We start from the raw sequence: 17,970 nt of genomic DNA on the forward strand, positions 1-17,970 counted from the left end.
CAACAGTTGGGAGTTTTGGACTTCTAGGACTTCCAGTTCCAGAAGTTGCCTATAATCCCCCAGGCAGACTTCTGTGACTGGGAGAGGAGAATGAAGAAAAAAAAAAGAGCTATCTTTCTACCACCATTGCCTACTTCATTCCACATGCATCAGCTCGGGAGAAGGGAATACCCCTTCAGTCCCGCTGCTTGCTGGGTATTACCCTTGTGCCTCATGGGGAGGGTAGTTCAATTTGAGGCTCTCCGCTTAAAGGATCAGCAAGACCACCTGCCCCCCCCCCCCAATACTGCAGTAAGGCAATTCTGAGCAAGCAGTGGGACTGAGGGGGCATTTCCTTCTCTCCACCTGACAGATGTTTTGTGTTCCTCTTTCTTCTCTCCCAGTGCCAGATATCTGCCTGGAGGAATCTAAGCAACTCCTGGAACTTGAAGTTCTATAAGTAAAAAAATAAAAATAAAAATCCCAGCTCTGCACATTACAATTTGGAAGCTAGTCCATGCTACCATTTTCTCCCCAGGAGAGAGGTCAGGGGGTTTGAGGCCAAGTTGTTAAACACAAGTGATTTTACCTTACCATCAGGAACAATCTAGCAGGTTTATCTATTTGACTTATTGCTAGTGTGCCATCAACATGTCAGCTCAGAATGTTCCTATGTGTTGGAGACTGGAAAGTACACAAGTGGGGCCCAAACAGGTATTTTTATGCATTTATCTTTAGAAAGTTTATTGGGGGCCATGATAGTCCCTAAGTCTATGAATCATAAAGTTCTCACCACCATAAATAATGCAGGCTGGCATTATCACTTTACAGCAGCAGTAAATCAATCCAGAAGGCAGCAGTGGTCCGGACTGAGGACGTCCTGTGGCTTGTTTGTCTCTCAGATAAGCAGCATTAAGAGTTCTGGTGATTTAGTGGGCTAGTCAGTGTTTCTGAAGATTAGTGTTATCAGTGAAGAGTTTCGGTGGCTACACAGTTTGACATGCATGGATGTGGATGCTAAATTTATAACAGCTTTTTCCTGGTGAGATGCTGTTATGGTGGCCAATGAAGGACAGAAGACCATACAAAGTCCCTTCAGTGTGGGTTTGGGAGAAGCAAACGAAAAAATAAATATTGTTCTCTGAAGAGGACTATACAGAACATGAAATCGCCAAAAGCAATGTTTAGTTCCATGAAATCAGTGAACACATCCATGACAGATCTCAAGACATGTCTATGCATGTAAACTTCACATATAAAAAAACTTCAAGAAATGCCCCAGAACTAATGAGGAAAGAATATATGGTGGCAAAACAAAGCGTTGCAATTCGGGATGTCTTTTTACACGTTTCCTTTTTCCCCTGAGTCCATGTGATGTACTGTCCTTTACTTTTCATGATCTATTTGAATGCTTGGCTCTCACCTAAATAATACACGTCAAGTAGCAATGGAGAGCAGAGGAATGGACAAGTACCTTGCTTGTGTCACCTCCTTAGGAATCATCACAGCCCAGAAGGGACCGGCGGCGCCTGTCTAGTGTGTCCTCAGCTGCTCAGTGGACTCCAACTCCTGAATGGGTGAGATAAGCTGACAACTGTTGGGGTTTTTCACCTTTTAAGAAAACTTTGTTGATGGTAATAGTTTTTTTTAGAATCTAAAAATTACAATTCTTGCTTCATTAAATAATGAAAATAACATATTTTCTTACGCTGTTTGGAATGGAGAAACCTACTGATTGAATCTGCCACTGTTTTTGATTTGCAGGTGGTATCCTGGAAGTCAAAGCTGCCCCTGCAGACCATCATGCGGCTGTTACAAGTCCTGGTCCCTCAGGTGGAGAAGATTTGCATTGACAAGTAAGTGTCTAAGGTTTGTGAGTTGCTCAGGTCACCCAGTCCACTCACCCTACGGCCTGGTTTGCAGCCTGGCAAGTTCCAAAGCACAGGAAACTGGCCGCCATGTTGCTGACATCACGGCGCCTCCTCCCCAGGCTGTTTTGCATCTGGGAGGGCAGTGCAGAAAAAGGAGGCGGGCCAAGTGTGGATGGGTGGAGCCTTCCCTGGTGGACCAGAAAGTGGGAGGTTTCTACTCCAGTTGGCCAGGGAAGAATAAAAGGAACACCTGGCCAAAGCTCTGGCAGTTTGTTGCTTGTCTTTACCAACCACCCTCCTTTTTATAGTAGAATTGTAATTTGAGTGTGTATTGTTGGGGGAAAGGTAGGGGGAATGGTCTCTGTGGTTATTTTAGATTTGATTCTGTGATTATTTTAGATTTGACTTCACTGATTGCGGTTTTGCATATAGGAGTGGATTGCTGGCAAGGGAGAGGGATGGGCAGCCCTATCCCAGGCAAGAGTTATCTTCCAGTAGGGATCAAGGAGTGAGGGACTGACAGGGCATGTCCAGCTTGAGAGTCCCCTGCAACAGGTGGCAGTGGGTTTCCTCTATAGTGTCTTGCATCCGGGAGGTGTACACATGCATGTGGTCACCCACTCTCAGTTGCCTAGCATGGGGTTGGGAGCTTGGCACTGGCTGGCTGGCAGATCACCCCATGGCAAATAAGAAGTGGCTGCCAAAGGGACATGCGGTCCCACAGCTATAATACCGTCCTTGTTTGCTGCTACATTTGCTGTGCGGTTTTTCAACTTGCACTTCTCCTTAGATGGAGATCTTCATCCACTTCAGCTTTGTTTTGAACAGGACTGTTTCAGCTCAGGGAGTCCAGAAGAAACAGATGGTAGTTGGTGGCAATCAGAGTAAAAGTGATACTTTAGAAACAAGGGATTTAAATCTCAACATTGTGTTGAACTAATAAAACCATCTTAGGTTGAAATTTCCCACGTGTAGTATAGTAAGTAATATAATAGTGCAATATTCCTTATTAAGCCAATGGTGAATTAATGAGTATGAGAAGCATGTTGCTATTAATATTAGAAAACACATACTTAAATATGTCTGTAATGAGGAAGTCTGCTGTCTCATTAGCAGCAGAGAACAAATCTCTGCCCTGTGTGGTAACTCTTCTGCATTCTTTGAGACAGAATTCTTTTCTGGGCCAAGCAGGTGTTAACCTTCCAGAAGTATTGAAACTGGGGGCATGGGAACTAAAAGGCAGAGTCTGTCCCTTGATATACATGCTAACTTTCTTATCGGTTCCCCGCTTCCTTATGACATAGTTCTATGATGAGTTTAACCCCTTTCCCAGGCCAGGTGTCTCTTTTCACAAGTAAGGAATTATCTTGGGAGTTCCCATGTAATATGTAGTTTGCCCCTCCCTCAGCCTGTTGCAAAATCAAGCTCAAGCCAGCATTCTTGCGAATCAGGATAGGACGAGCGATAGGAAGTGTAAATTATTTTTAATGCCTTCTGTAGAATGTCCTGAGAATTTCTGAGAATTCTATATGTGTTCTCATATTCCTTTTCTCCATCCCTTATGGGGAGCCTAGGGTATGATCAGGCAGCAAGAAAGAATTGTGCCTGGTTGCGCTGTGAAGGCTTATTTTGCTGGAGCAATCTCCCTTAAAGCCATCTTTCCATCTGTCTGGGAATCACTCCAGTCTGGCTCCCAAAAAGAGTAGCCCTGCCATTGTACCCCAAAGGTCCAGCTTGGGCTTGGATGGAGGTTGCGATGGAGTGCTGTTGCCTGTATGTTGTGTGCCACAAGCAGTCCAAACTGTGAGCTATTTCCCAGTTGGATAATACCCTTTGTTACAGTAATGGAAGCATCCCACCCCCCGGTTGCAGCATCCAAGACTGTTTCTGATATGTCTTTTTTTTGTTTACAGGGGACTCACAGATGAATCTGAGATTCTGAAGTTCTTGCAACACGGCACATTGGTAGGGCTACTTCCTGTCCCTCATCCTATCCTGATTCGCAAATACCAGGCAAACTCTGGTACTGCTATGTGGTTCCGCACCTACATGTGGGGAGTAATTTATTTGAGGTAAGTCCATCCCAATTCTCTTCCCTACCCAAATATTTGTTTGCTGAGCAATCCCCTAGATTTCAGAAGATATGGTCCGGGATTGAGACTAGAGGCTATTTTTATTTTGTGAAGGATGAAGCTCACTTCACGTTTGTATGTATAATGTACATCCTATCTGTGACAAGTTCTATAAACGCCATGCTATTATTTTCTTGAAAGCCACTTGACCCATGTTGCCAGCTTCTGTCTACAGATTGCATTTCATCATTGAATGAAATGGGTTTAAGTTTAAAAAGTCTGAAAACAACATTTAGAAAGGATACTTTAACATGATCATTGTGCATTGATGATAGCAAGGGAAGACAAATTTTTGTGAAGTCCACTGAAAAGTAACATCAGAATCTCTGGTTTTAAATTACAGGAAAGTAAATTTAAAACTCAGTAAACTATTTTGTAGTGTAAGCATTTAAACTAAATCCTTTTATAGTAAGTAGAAGAGTAATTAAATTATGGTGAAGCTGCCTTGAGGTGGTGAAAATGTGTGTGTGAAAGGTGAGAAGAGAAACGCGCTCAAAAGGCTATCTAGGTTTCTAGGTTTAACTTGTAGAAACCCAGCAGTGCAGCTAGCATTTTGGCAGTAGAGAAGGATTCCACGGTTGATGATACCAAAAGCTACTGAAACAGTCAGCAGAACTAAAAGCATACATACATTTCATCTGGGTTCTACTATAGATCATCCATCGGGGGTGGCCAGTGTCCCAGAACCAGGAAGCCAGACCAAAATGACTGCCCTCATTTAAGAATTATTGGAGTTGGGTCACTACCATATGCTCAAGGACCTGAAAATGAACATTAGCTGTAGTTTGATAATTATGTAATATGATTACTCTAAAGAAGACTCCTTCATTACCACAATTTCAAAATGTTTGGTAGCTTATCTTCATATAATGAAGTGTTTTTATTGCTCCTCATCTGCATGATCAGTTTATCTCTGGCTACTTTAAAGACTCAGGATGAAGAGGGGTCAAGAGCAAAAGTGGTCAGTCTCGTACTCTGAGAAAACTGTTGGCTGAAATGTATCCAGAGCAAGAGGGCAAGCAGAGGCCATATGCACACGGCACAGTGTTTGTTCAGGTGGTTATTTTAGAACTAAATGACTCTATAGCCATTACTTTCTTAATAGGTTTGTTTAGCTTTGATTTGCAACCTACCACCTCAGTTTATAAACGCCTGCTCCCATGCCCTGAGTACTGTTTACATATGTATATTTCCCCCTTTCAGATGACATGGGCACTTCCAGGATGGTAATGAGATATCTATCCTAGTGACATTGGATAGCAAAGCTAAGTGTCATGGAAGCTGCAAATACCTTAGTATTGTAATAGTGTGAATTTTGGATGGCAGCAGGGTAGCAAACTTGCCGGCAGGGAATATGCCTCTGAATATGAATAGCTGGAGGGGTGCCGTGGCACTCACGTCCTGCCTGCTTGTTGGTTCATCGTAGCATCTGGTTGGCCACAATGGGAATGGGATGCTGGGCTAGATATAGGGATTTGTTGTAATCTAGGCCAGCTTTTCTCATGTTCTTACAGTATTGTGCCAATGCAGTTTGTGTGCATTGCATAAAAGTCTCCTTGGGCTAAGGATCTCTGGTACATAGATCACAAACTGACAAGGGACTCTGAAGAGTTCAGGTGTGAGCGGAATCAGTAGTGTGCACCACTAAGCATCAAAACCGTGTGCCCATCTGTGCCTTTGGGTACATTAAGCTCTTCCTTTTGCAAAGCTGTAAGAGCTTTGGGGAGAGGGTCATTATCCTAGGCCAAAAAACTAGGATTTCATCTTCTGCACAATAAAATGAATGCCTGTTTCTCTCCAGGAATGTGGATCCTCCCATCTGGTATGACACGGATGTGAAACTGTTTGAAATTCAGCGAGTCTAAGGAACGGGAAGAGAAGAGGAACGTGACTCTTTTTAAAGGAAAACACTGGAAGCAAGGATCTTGCTGTGCGCTTCTTCATCACAGCTCTTCCTTCATTTCACTGCCTGCTGAGTCGATCCAAAGGACAATCACTTCCATTTACTGGCCTGCCACTTTCAAGCTCAGAGACCCTCCCTAACATTTTTTCTTTCCCACCACTCAAGGAACACGGATAGAAGGGAATGTGCAAAGGAAACCAGCCATGGTGGTTACACTGAAAACCAAATAGTTCAACTTGTTGAATCCTCCTTGTGTGCTGTCTGGGTGGAATGCTGAACCTGACTAGTTGGAGAGGATTCTCTTCACTCCCTGGTCAGATTCAGTCTCTAGATTTAAAAGACACTGAATGTAAAGAGTTATAAAAGTGGACCAATGAAGGAAGCACTACTGCGGGAGGTATCTCTGTGGTTCTTTTCCAAAGAATGTATCCTAACACCTCTTTGTATTGCAGTCCCTCATGCTGCTGTCTTGCTTTACTGTACCTAGAAGCAATAGCTTCACTCACTAGGTGTCTATTAATTTAAATCACTTCAGGTCAGTCTATTGGCTTGGCCCTCTTTTCCCTTCCACACAAAAATGTGCTTAACTACTTTATACTGGTGCTGTAATGTAACATCCAAATTCCATTTTCCCTTGACCTTCCTTCCTAGCTTTGGAGGCACTCCTTTTAATCGGGTGTGCACCAAATATATATCTATCACATTTTTTGAACTGGAATTAATTGTAAGAATTTATTGCTCAGAAAAAGTTATTCTAATGTGGGGCATTATATGACGGGTGGGAGGGTGTAGGCATAAGCTATTTTTCAGAGATTTAGAGAAAAACTTTTGGTTGTATTTAAATATAAGAGGGGGAAAGCAGGCGGCAACACTGCTGTAATGGGGCTTAATCCTCTTGTTAATCCCAGCTAGAGTGGACCTGTTGAATCCATGACACCTGTCCCATTTTGAGTTTAATAATTCCCATTCCTTCTCTGGGTCTATTCTAGTTGAAATTCAGGATTAGCCCACAGAGTTTAGCTGTTTGTTCTTTAGAGAGTGGCATGGTGTGCCTTCTCTTCTCAGTTGTTTAAGTTACACTGTAATACATTCAAAGCAAGCCAGATTTGGGAGTTTCTGTCTAATAGAGTTTAGGAGGACTTGCTAAGCCTGAGTAGAATGCATGTTTTGAGTATTCAGTTTTGTTTCTCACGATGCAAACCAACATCATGACAGGTGATCTCCTGGCATGGTCATCACTTGCTTACATGATTTCCAGGATCTGTGGTCCACAGTTTAGAATTATAAGAGTATCAGGCCATTCTTTTTTCACCACAGACGATGTCAAGTGGGTCTAGTAGAGGTTATCACTAGAGATGGGCATGAACGGGAAGATCGGTAGTTTGTAATGTTTCATGGCTAGCCACGAACTAAACCCCCTGTCCAGAAAAAGGAAGCAGTTTGTGGTTTGTTTGTTTTCTGTTCATGCAGGGTGGTCTACCTGGTCCTGCTTGCCTCTGCCTCCTCTGCCACTGCCATGACGTGCCAGTGCCATTTTCAGAGGCAGCGGCAGGCTCCTGGCAGGGAAGCTGAGCCTGCTGCCTCTGCACATGTGCAAGCAAGCCGCCAGCTGATAGGTGGGCACACGTGCAGGGAGGACAGGCTCAGCTTCCCTGCCAGGAGCCTGCCGCTGCCTCTGAAGTGGCACTGATGGGCCGCAGCGGTGGCAGGACCAGGTAGGCAGAGGCAATGGGGGCAGCAGGAAGGAGGTAGAAAAAAAGTTAGTATTTGCTTTGACAAGACGTGATCCCAGAACCATTTTAGGTCACAAACTGAACCACAAACCAATCCAGTTCATCAGTTGTTCTAGTTCGCGATTCAGTTCGTGCCCATCTGTAGTTATCATTACTCTGCCACCTTTAATCTGACCATTGACTGAAATTTGGGAGGCCATTTTGTTGTAAGCCCCTCTTTTTATCTTTCCTCTTCCAAAGGTTTGCCATCCTCAAATTTGAAGTTAAGACTAAAGATTATCATTGGGTGTCACAGAAAGCTATAACTAGGGACACCTAACATAGCATCAACATGGTTTGCTTATTTTGTTCAAGAACTTCAGTATATGTTTTTTGCTTTATTCCATTCCGGAACAAAGTCAACAGGTTCTAGATAGACAGAAGATGAAAAAGAACAGACTAAAAAGTCATTATTTCTTTTCTTCACCCTTGGAATTCTCTTACTACAATCTCTTCTACCTGATAAAATCCATCTATTTATTTTACCTTTCTCCGATATGGACAGATTGAAGTCTCCATTTTCCTTGGAGTCACTTTTGCTATTGAGATCAGATTTAGTAGTGCCCTAGTAAGGGTGTGTCTGATTGTACCACACTTGCTCTTCACTGCAGAGGGATCCTGATCTGATTCTTATTCCTTTACCCACATGTTTGTGACCTCTCCCAACTCATTTTATTTGAATGTGCTTTTTTTTTCTCTTGTGAATTTCTCTTGACTTTTGCCTTCTTTTTGGTGTTGTCAGTCTGCTCTTTGTACCATGAAAAATTAAAGTTGCACTGTAAACTATTTGCTTTACATATAGAGATAAAATTATCTTAAACACTGCAAGTGGCTTTAGTCTCTCTGTACCATAAGAGGTTTATGAGTGTGTTTGTGTTCCTGTTGGATTTATGATGACCTGGGGCCCTTTGCATCTGGTACCTTTCCATTCAAGTCATGGCTATGCAGGAGCTCTTGGTTAGGCATGTTTGTCATGGGAAGCAGTACTCCGAAGAAGAAAAAAGGGCAGCATGGTACAAAGCATTTTCACAGTTGTTTGGGTCTGCTGTGATGTGTGTGTGTGGGTGTTCCTGAATGCCACAGGGGTTTGTAAGTTCAAAGTGTGCAGGATGAGTGTGTGTACAAAGCAAGGTGCAATTCTAAGGCCTTGACACCAATGTGCAAGGTGCTCCAATGAAGGTATACAGTAGGAGTTTTCTTTTTTCAAAACTGAATAGCATGCTTGGAGCCTAGTTAGCTGGTGCCACCCATTTATTGTGAACTTGACTGTAAGAGCACACTTTCAGACCCTGTGAGTGCCTAGCTGTTTTCCTTGCCTGTTCCTTCTTGTATGATCTCTAACCTTTCCCCTTCTTCTTCATGTCAAATCCCTAACCATTGCCAAGGACCTTTCATGAGATTCTGCACTGCAACCTGCGAGGAACGGGGTAATCATTAACTTCAGAGTGCTAATTTATCCAGCTCCTATTCCTTTTAACAATTCCCACTGACATACGGCTAAATGAAATTAGTATAGATGCAGAGTCCAAACTCGTAAGATCTTTTGTCCTTCTAAGTTTGAGAGAAATGCACTGTTGTACAGATTTTCCTTGAGCTAGGTGCCTAAATAAGCCTTTTGCATCTGATTTGGCTTGTCCTTAAAAAAAAAAGAAAAGAAAAGATGAGCGCTCTGAGAGAGCCAAGCCCAGCCTGATCTCCCAGCTCTTGAGAATGATTTATTTTGCAAGAGAGCAATAAAACTTGAAATGTTTACACTTCCATCTATTAGCCTTCAGAAACAAGAAGTATTTAGATAGTGCTAAACGATAAATTGATCACAAAGCTGGGGCCAGCTTTTATTCCCTTTTTTAAAATCGATAACCAGGCTGAGTCAAGACCTATCATAATTTAGAGGCAGCTTTCCATTATTTCTCTTTTGCTTCTCTGTGTCCTCTGAAGGGGGGTGGAGAAGCAACTTTTTTTTGAGATGCTGGGGTATTTTCAGGGTTCATCACAGTTCCATTTCTGTACGTTTTCATCCATCAAAAGCAGTGCCTTCAGTACTTCTGCTGCGATCTTAGTACAATACGACACAGCTGTCCTTTAAAACTATTTGTTTCCATTTCAGTATACACTTGTAGGTAATATTTGGATAAGATGAAAAACAGAATAAGAGGATAGATCCTTTCTACCCTGTCAAACACAGGATCCCTATCTGAACACTTGACAAGGCTGCTCCATAGCAATAGGGAACTCTCAGGGAACTTCTTTGTTGACTTTGTGGGAAGGAATTGTGACCTTTTCGGTACCCTCTAAAGTCTTTATTATTCTTTTATAGCTCTGACACTAAAAGGATTGCTAAGGACCTGTCCACACTGAAATTTAGTGCAATTGTTATCAAAAGGGCCCTTATCTTCAGTGCAATCTATTTTTACTCTTGATATCCATTCACAGATTGTATTTGTCTTCAGTGTGGAAGGGACTGTCACTCTCGAATTGGCCTCCTCAGCCACACTAGACGCTGTTCCAAGTCCCATACAGAGCACATTACCATAGTCTCTCGAGACTGAAGGATGCCTAATCTAATTTCATCCACAAAGGCAGAACAAAGAGCTATTTTTGCATCTCAGTTAATTGGCCCCAAAAGATTGCATGCTTTAACCCCATGCCAGGCAGTTACAGGTCAGCTCTTAAAGGGAAAGGATGGTTCATTTTAAGTAGAAACACAAAAGGATCAGGTCTTTTTTCGGGGGGCACCATATACCATAACTGTGTGCCAGCATGAACAGGCTAAAAATCTAAACAGACTCCAAAAGTAGTCTTGAACAAGAAAAGCTGAGAGAATTGGTGGGACTGAGAGGTAAATGAGGTATATGGATAAGTAAGTATTCTCTAGGATAAGCCTATTCTTCTTCTAAGTGATTTCCCTAAAGAAAACTACTATGTCATCCCAACTGGCAAATGAAGCTCATGTTTACCTGACAGTAACTAATCACAAATCAAAGCAAGTTAACTAGCACAGTAAGGAGTTAAGAAAGGAGAAGGAGATGCCTTTCATCACTTAAGGGAGCATTGCTTCTAAATCCAGGCTAAGGGCACCATCTTATTTGCTCCTGATCCCGTTTCTCTACTTGATACTAGGTTATATTTCTTCTTGAAGATTACTACAGTACTTATTCTATGCCTGTTGGGGCATCTTGTAGGACAAGGCTTCAGAAGAATCCCTGGAATTGTCTTGTGTGAGATGCATGCTATATTCAGACATCATATTTTGATACCTCTTTGGGCATGGCTATGTGCACAACTTCAGTGTTCCTTCTTAACAATGTCTTTTCCGAATAATATCTGTGAGATGTTGCTCTAACATAAGATGGCCTATTTTTTGGTCCCGGCCAGACAACTGTTGCACCCTGAAAGATTAAGATGTTCTTGGCAGGGGATGGAGTCTATCATCTTAAGCGTAGTTTCCACATCTTCCAAAATTTGCATTAGCAGTATACGTTGGAGTTAATGATAGTTTAGCATCAGTTTAATTAGAGACAGTAATGGGAACTGAACGAGGCAATCCTATCATAAGCTACTATGGTGTCTCTGTGTTTCCACGAAATAGTAAGCTACTTATCAGCACATTTAGATTGCCACGATCCACATAGTAAGTATTCAGAAAGAGATTACAAATCTTCCTTTTTAATTTGAAATGTCGGAATAGGTTGGAGGAGCTATCAATACCCATAATTGTTTCATTGCTATTCTTACTCCATTATAAATGAATGAAGGGTTATTTTAACTTCAAACAAACCGATACACCTCCAAGAGATCACCGACAGAATGCATTCTGTAGAACACACCCAGGGGAAGCCCAAAATTGACAATAGCAAACCAGATGGAATAGCCATAAAATGATGTCTCTAATCCATTCTCAAATGATGGATGTGCTCCAAATGATGGCATGATCCACAGCTGGAAAAGCAATGTGAAAAGAATACAGGAATCAAAAGTTGCTTATCTTAGTTTGGTTGGTACGCATTATGTTTGATTTCTTTCTAGTATGTTAACACCCCATTTATATACTGTAACTGTCTTTATTTAGAGCACCATTTTTAGACACTGCCATCAGTGACTGAAAACCATAACAGTCTTGGTTCTGATACCACATACTGTTGATCGATGCCCACTGTGGCTGGTGTTGCCACATGTGCAAAGATCCATCAGTCATCTTATGCAGCCTGGCCAACATCCCATATCTATGCCCAAAGTTGATGAGGACATTTAAAAGGATATGGCCTTAATGCCATACTGCAAACTATTTTCATCTACCTGCATTGCAATTAAATACTTACTATGATGTTGCACATGATCAAAAAACTGGAGATTTCCTTCAGAGCTTTCCTCTTCCAGTTCAAATGGTGGTAGGTCTGGATGTAGTTCTGTGAGGCTCTCCTGATTCCTTCTCTTTCTTCTAGGTGGGAAACAACTGGGGAACTACCTTCACAGCCCTCTTTTTCAAACTGGTCTTTCTCCTTGTTGGACGTGGACTGGGCATGCTCTTGACAAACGTGGGATGCAACCATGTGTCCACTGGGGAGACCCTGGTTTGAGGTAGTATCTCCCATAGAAGAGGCTGCATGGCTAGGGACGTCATTCACCACGAGTGGCTGCCTGTGGAGCCCCTCAATAATGAAGATGTTCTGTGCAATGTGCTGAATGATGATGCTCACTGAATAAGCCAGGTTGATGCTGTTCAACAGATCCTTTGGATTGGTGGCCACGATGGCTACAATGGAAAAGTAAGAGATGCCAATCTGGCCTAAGGCTGCTCCCATAAGCAAGATCACATCAAGGCTCCGTGTTGGATTTTTTACTGTATCCAGCTCCCTCTCTTCTAGGCCATGAATGATGGTTCCAGCTAAAGCCCCTATGGTCATCACAGGTAACAAACAGATGTAATAGGAATAATAGAGTATGAATGCCTGCAGGCTAAGAGTGGAACTGGTGGCTTGAATTTGATATATCACAAAAATACAGATGCCAATGATTACTGCAGAAATGCCAAGCAGAGGCCCAAAAATGACTCCATGGAGTCTCAGTCTAGGCTTGATACAAGTAGTATGATGCTGAGTGAGGTGTCGTCCAACATTCTTCCACATGATGTAAAGCATGGAGCAGGAGATCAGGCAGTATTCAGTGTTGAAGGGGTATAACAGAATATATCCTTTCTGGAAGACCTGGCAGGTGGTTGTGTTTGAGCATTTGCAGGAACTGGTCCAGTTGCCTGCAGCAAGATGGGGGAGAAGAGCAGGGTCTTATAGAAGGCTGCTGTGAAGTTTCCAGCTTGATTCCTTCAGAACACAATGCTGTTATGCATTCATTCCTTCAATCTAATTCCTTCAGTTATGAGATGCTCACGGCCAGCCTGCATGGGACAGAGGCTCCTTGGCCTTTCAATGCTGGCATTAGTGTTATTTCCTTTATGTGTTTCCAGGGATGTAGCTATGTCATTCTGGTGTATTAAAACCAAGACAAAGTGTTGTGGTGCCTTAAAGTTGGACAAGTTATATTTGGCATGAAGTTCCATGGATTTGCAGAAGTGGGTTGTAGTCTAATGGAAACTTACACCAGAGCAAACATGCTAGACTTTAAGGGGCCACAAGACCCTGTTGTTTCTTACCTTACCTTACCTCCTTATGACTTCTGGGTTATCAACAGCTTTGGGTGTCTTGTGTTTTAGTTTCTTAACACTGGAATGTTGAAACTCTTAGGTAGGCAAGAGTCCAAGTAATCCCCTGAGATTAAAATATTGTGTTGCCAAATTGCTACAGTGGGAGGGTGTTGGCAGATCTGGAGCTCTTTTCTCCCTCTTCCGTGTATCGAGGTGCAGAGGTGGAACCCTCTATAGGGTTCTAAAATAGATTGGGAAACAGGTGACTGACTGACTTTGCTTCTCTTCTTTATATGGGTCCATAGGGGAATAGGATTCTGAGAATTAATTAATTTCTATATTAGTAATGGGGAAGGTTGAAAGGCTTTCCAACGAGAGCTTCTGTGATTAGATTTCACAACCTAGATTAGCAGTTTGTAGGGGTTGGTGTCTTCACAAACATCGCCAGTTTCTGAGGATGTGTGCATGGCTTCTACTTGGTGTTCAGTTGACGTGTTTTTCATTGTCTACCAGCCACACTTCCTCAGAAAGTGAAGAATGAACTTTGCCTTCAGTTCCATTACCTTTTAATTGAATCTCTTTGTGAAGTGAGTCGTTGGTCACTGCTAAGACCCACAGCAGTAGGTTAGTGGCCAAGGTCAACATTAGACCACATCTGTCAAGGAAAAACACACATTTGTTATGTTTGCTTTTGGCTTTTATGAATGAAGTTGTATTCCACTTATTCATGAAATACTGGTGTTGAATCCTCCTGGTACAGAATACCATAAAACACATGGGGATATCTAAACTGAGGGTGATGCGCAAGCTAAGGAGCCATACCAATAGTAAGATGAATTTCATTTTAATTTAGTCACGCTTCCCTCCCACTCTGAGGTTTGAATACGGATTGTAACAGAAAAAACTGAGACATGTTGTGTCTCATACAAAGTTGAATTAAGAGTTATATTACTCTCCAGGAATTGGGAAAACTGAACCCTGCTACATGCTGGACAGAGGAAGATATAAACTGTGGGGATCTACAACACAAGGAACATAATCTGGTTACAAGATGACCATTTCAAACCAAGTGTGTCCAAATGTTCTGCTTCTGGGGAAAATATGCATACTTTGTGTGTTCATGTGCATTCTGCAAAAAAAGAAATTTTGAAGTTTGGGCTTCTGAAAACGGGTCAATGCAGTCAAAACGGATCTGTGCAAGATCTTTCCAAGGCCCAAATGTGCCTTTCATCTGACCATTTTAGTAGCTCTGATGCAGCTGCCCGTTTCCTACCTGGTGATGTTGTGCTCAACTTGGGTACAGTCCTTTGCGTGGCACCATATAAAGTAAGTCTGAAATCAACATAGAGAGGGATATTAGTATAGCATTAGGCTTTCAAGCAGTTCTGTACAAACATGCACAGTACTTTGAAGTGGAACTGGGTTAGTATGCTGCATCCTTGTTCAAGAGGAGAGTAATTTTTTTCCTAATATCTCTTGATCGTATCCCACAGATGCAGTGGCACTCCTTGGGATATATCATTTATGGACTGGGTGAGGGGTGGGGATTACATCTTTTGTATCTCACTATGCATAATACTAAACCACAAAATAAATCTCCAGAAACAGACACAGCGTAGCAGATCTCATGCACATACATGGCAGGAATATATTTAATTTGAGCAGTGAACTGGGAATAGTCACAACGTCTCTGGTCTGTCCTCTTCTTCCCCCTCCCCTACCCGTATCTGCCACCTTTGCTTAACGTTCAGCATACTTTGGAGTCTTGCTCATTGCAGATAGCAGGTAGTGGAAAGATCAAGGACGCTTGGGCTGGCTGAACCGGCTTTTCCTCTTGCCGCTTTAAATGTATGGGAAAATTTCCGAGTGGAAGCCTGACAAAACAATATACAACGACTTCTGTTTTTAAAAACTACAAATATTTTTGTGGCTCCTTTAAAGATTAACATGTCCATCAGAGCATGATTTTGCTCTCTCGCTCTCTCGCTCTCTCTCTGTCTTTCTGTGCGCATGTTTATATAAGATCTATAACAAACTGATCTCTGAACTGCCCTTCATTTAGTAGAAGATACGCTATCTCTGATCTTTTTCCTTTCTACACACTGTAGATAAAAGGTTGGCATGTAGCAAAAGAAGGGTCTAATACCTGGATGCAGATAAAGAGTATTCCTATGGATGGGAAAACAATTTCCACTGGGGATTTACAATGAATGTGGATAATGTCATATGCAATCCAGAACATGTTCAGAAGCACGCTGCAAGCTCCAAACAGTAGGAGAGACCCTGTATGAAGAGAGAGAGAGATTGTCAAAAGCAAACTAACAATAGGGGTTTTTAAAGTAGCTTTTAAAAACTAAGCAGAGACCAAAGGAAACGGGCCAAACAGAGTTGTGTGTGTTTCTCCCATCTGCAGTATTTGTCCTCTTGTGGCTGGCTCAATTCTTATCTGTCCCTTTTATTAGCTTTCTAACAATCACATACCTACCCCTGCCCAACCTGTCAACAGTTAAAAGTTCCCCTAAGGCAGATTAAGAGACATTAGAAGTCTGAAGGAGGAGACATTCTACTGGTTTCGGTTTGTGTAGCCTCATAGGGGTTAAGCTGCATACTGCAGTGAAGACTCTGTTCACAACCTGAGTTCGATCCCAGTCAAGGTTCCTTCTAAGACGCACGGCTGAGCGTATGCCTCCACCTCCCTCTGTGCAGCTTTCCTTCTTCTCTGTGCAGCGATAATTTTCAGCCCTTTTGGTTCTAGTCGCAATGGAACTCCACATGCAGGGAGGCAAGTCACGCACGCGTGCACAGAGGTGAAGTCAGAGAGAGAGGCAGAGCCCAGTGGTGCTGAAAATTAGAGGGTACGTTGATCCCAGTTCAAGTAGTTGGCTCAAGGTTGAATCAGCCTTCCATCCTTCTGAGGTCAGGAAATTGAGTACCCAGCTCATTGGGGGGGGGGGAAGCATGTAAATTGTAAACCACTCAGAGAGAGCTTTAAGTGCTATGGGCTGGTATATAAGCAGCACCCACTTTGCTTTAGTTTGACATTCATGCATGACCAGGCATAGTCTACACTTTCAGGCCTGGTTAATGGCTGCATAGATTTTTGGATCTTGGTGTGTGTATGAGAGAAACAAGAAACATTGAGAGAGGCCAATGATAATACTTTGATGTTGGGAACTGTAGTCCAGTACAGCTGAAGAACATCACATTAAGAATATCTAGTTTAATATATAACACCCTTTAATTGTACATGGAGTAAAAAAAATACCCTGTTTCCCTGAAAATAAGACCTACCCTGAAAATAAGCCCTAGTATGATTTTTCAGGATGCTCATAATATAAGCCCTACCCCCCAAAATAAGCCCCAGTTAAGTGAAACCCCGCCCTCCACCCTTGTGCCGCATTGTGCAGCAACCAGAAGAAGATGAAGTGACTGTAAGATAAAACATCCCCTGAAAATAAGCCCTAATGTGTTTTGGAGCAAAAATTAATATAAGACCCTGTCTTATTTGGGGGGAAATGTGGTATACTGTGCTATTTAGTGGGTACCATAAGGATATTCCCTGGATCTGTTGTATTCAGCTCTGAATCCAGCACACTGTTAAAAGTTTGAGTAGCAGTACTTACCTTTAACCCAGATGGGGCCTGCATGAGGATCCCGGCATAACACTGCATTTGCCCTCAACCTAGTGAAGAATAAATAGTATACCATCCAACCTGAGGTCAAGATTTTGAGGATAACCAAGAAAATCCAGACATCTTTTAAGGTAATGGCCACCTTGTTAAAAATCATGCTGCAGATAAAAGCGCTACCTAGAAACACCACATTTGTGGCCATCAGGCCTGAGAAGAGTTGCCCAGCTTTCCTGGCCTGCCTGTCCCTGCGTAGCAATGAAGAGCGATGCCGTTTGAGCCAGGACTTCTCATTGCGAATCTTCTGGCTTCCTGCTTTGGTGGGACCTGACTCCTCTCGTTCTGCTTCCTGAGGCTGGCAGTTCAGCGACACTGCTTCTTTGCTGTCCATGGTCAAGTCCTTATTCTCCTTGGCTGCTTGATAGGAAGGAGTATTTGCTTCCATCATCCTGTGGAACTAAACAAAGTTTGATTATGGTTATGGAGTACATGGGTAGAGAATATAGAGGGAGGTTAGGAATGTTTTGGTCTTCTAACATCGTCATCCTACAATGCCTCCCAGTCTCGCTCAGTTTGGTCAATGGTAAGGGCCTGTGGGGGTACCAGCTGAAAACATGATGCCCGAGGCTTCCCCAGCCCTGATCTAGAGGTTACTGTTGAATTAGATGTGCCTATTTCTAGGCTCCAACAAGGAATGGAAGATTGCAACAGGACGGGTTTGAAATGTCACATTTGAAGCTCTCTCATAGCTAGATTACTGATTAGATTAATGATCAATATTAGCTCTGTTTTGGGTAAAGGTGGCAGGATTTCTTTCTAGGGTCTCCAGTGGAAGTCTTCCCAAATCCTATCTGGAAATGCCAAATAAAAAAATGTAGCCTATCAATCATCTGAACTGTCCGTAGTCCTCCACAGTTCTCAAGCCTGTTTGTATACTGTTAAAATTATATGAAGTAGTAATAGCATACTGAACAGGGACCGTGTTCTTCTTCCATCACCACTGAGTAATCCGCACCAGCCCCTGTGTCCTTGGGAATGATAGTAGT

General features: G+C 42.6%; 2 protein-coding genes across 2 annotated transcripts in view; one reads left to right on the plus strand and one right to left on the minus strand.

Moving 5' to 3' along the window:
* Positions 1–7,361, plus strand: part of HID1 (HID1 domain containing) — a 45,189-nt gene extending 37,828 nt beyond the window's left edge. The window contains exons 16-19 of the mRNA XM_072990573.2: positions 1,476–1,556; positions 1,744–1,835; positions 3,764–3,922; positions 5,784–7,361. Coding sequence (XP_072846674.2) covers positions 1,476–1,556; positions 1,744–1,835; positions 3,764–3,922; positions 5,784–5,847 — 396 coding nt within the window. The 3' untranslated portion in view covers positions 5,848–7,361. The remainder of the gene's footprint in view (positions 1–1,475; positions 1,557–1,743; positions 1,836–3,763; positions 3,923–5,783) is intronic.
* A 1,852-nt stretch (positions 7,362–9,213) lies between these two features.
* Positions 9,214–17,371, minus strand: OTOP3 (otopetrin 3). The gene is made up of 6 exons (XM_072988893.2): positions 16,919–17,371; positions 15,442–15,578; positions 14,569–14,627; positions 13,859–13,950; positions 11,977–12,938; positions 9,214–11,596 (listed from the first exon to the last, which is right to left on the minus strand). The coding sequence occupies exons 1-6, from the start codon at positions 17,367–17,369 to the stop codon at positions 11,426–11,428; spliced, it is 1,872 nt and encodes a 623-aa protein (XP_072844994.2). The 5' UTR covers positions 17,370–17,371; the 3' UTR covers positions 9,214–11,425.
* Between the last annotated feature and the right edge of the window lie 599 nt (positions 17,372–17,970).

This window comes from Pogona vitticeps, chromosome 2 (genome assembly GCF_051106095.1).
Source record: "Pogona vitticeps strain Pit_001003342236 chromosome 2, PviZW2.1, whole genome shotgun sequence".
Lineage (NCBI taxonomy): Eukaryota > Metazoa > Chordata > Lepidosauria > Squamata > Agamidae > Pogona > Pogona vitticeps.

Bases quoted from the DNA above. Each gene is read 5' to 3' on its own strand.
- OTOP3 (XM_072988893.2), bottom strand. From the start codon at position 17,369: ATGGAAGCAAATACTCCTTCCTATCAAGCAGCCAAGGAGAATAAGGAC. The intron at 14,628-15,441 runs GTATTAGACCCT...TGTTGATTTCAG, and splicing joins TACTCTTTATCTGCATCCAG to ACTTACTTTATATGGTGCCA. The intron at 13,951-14,568 runs GTAGGAAACGGG...TTTCCTTGACAG, and splicing joins GTTGAGCACAACATCACCAG to ATGTGGTCTAATGTTGACCT.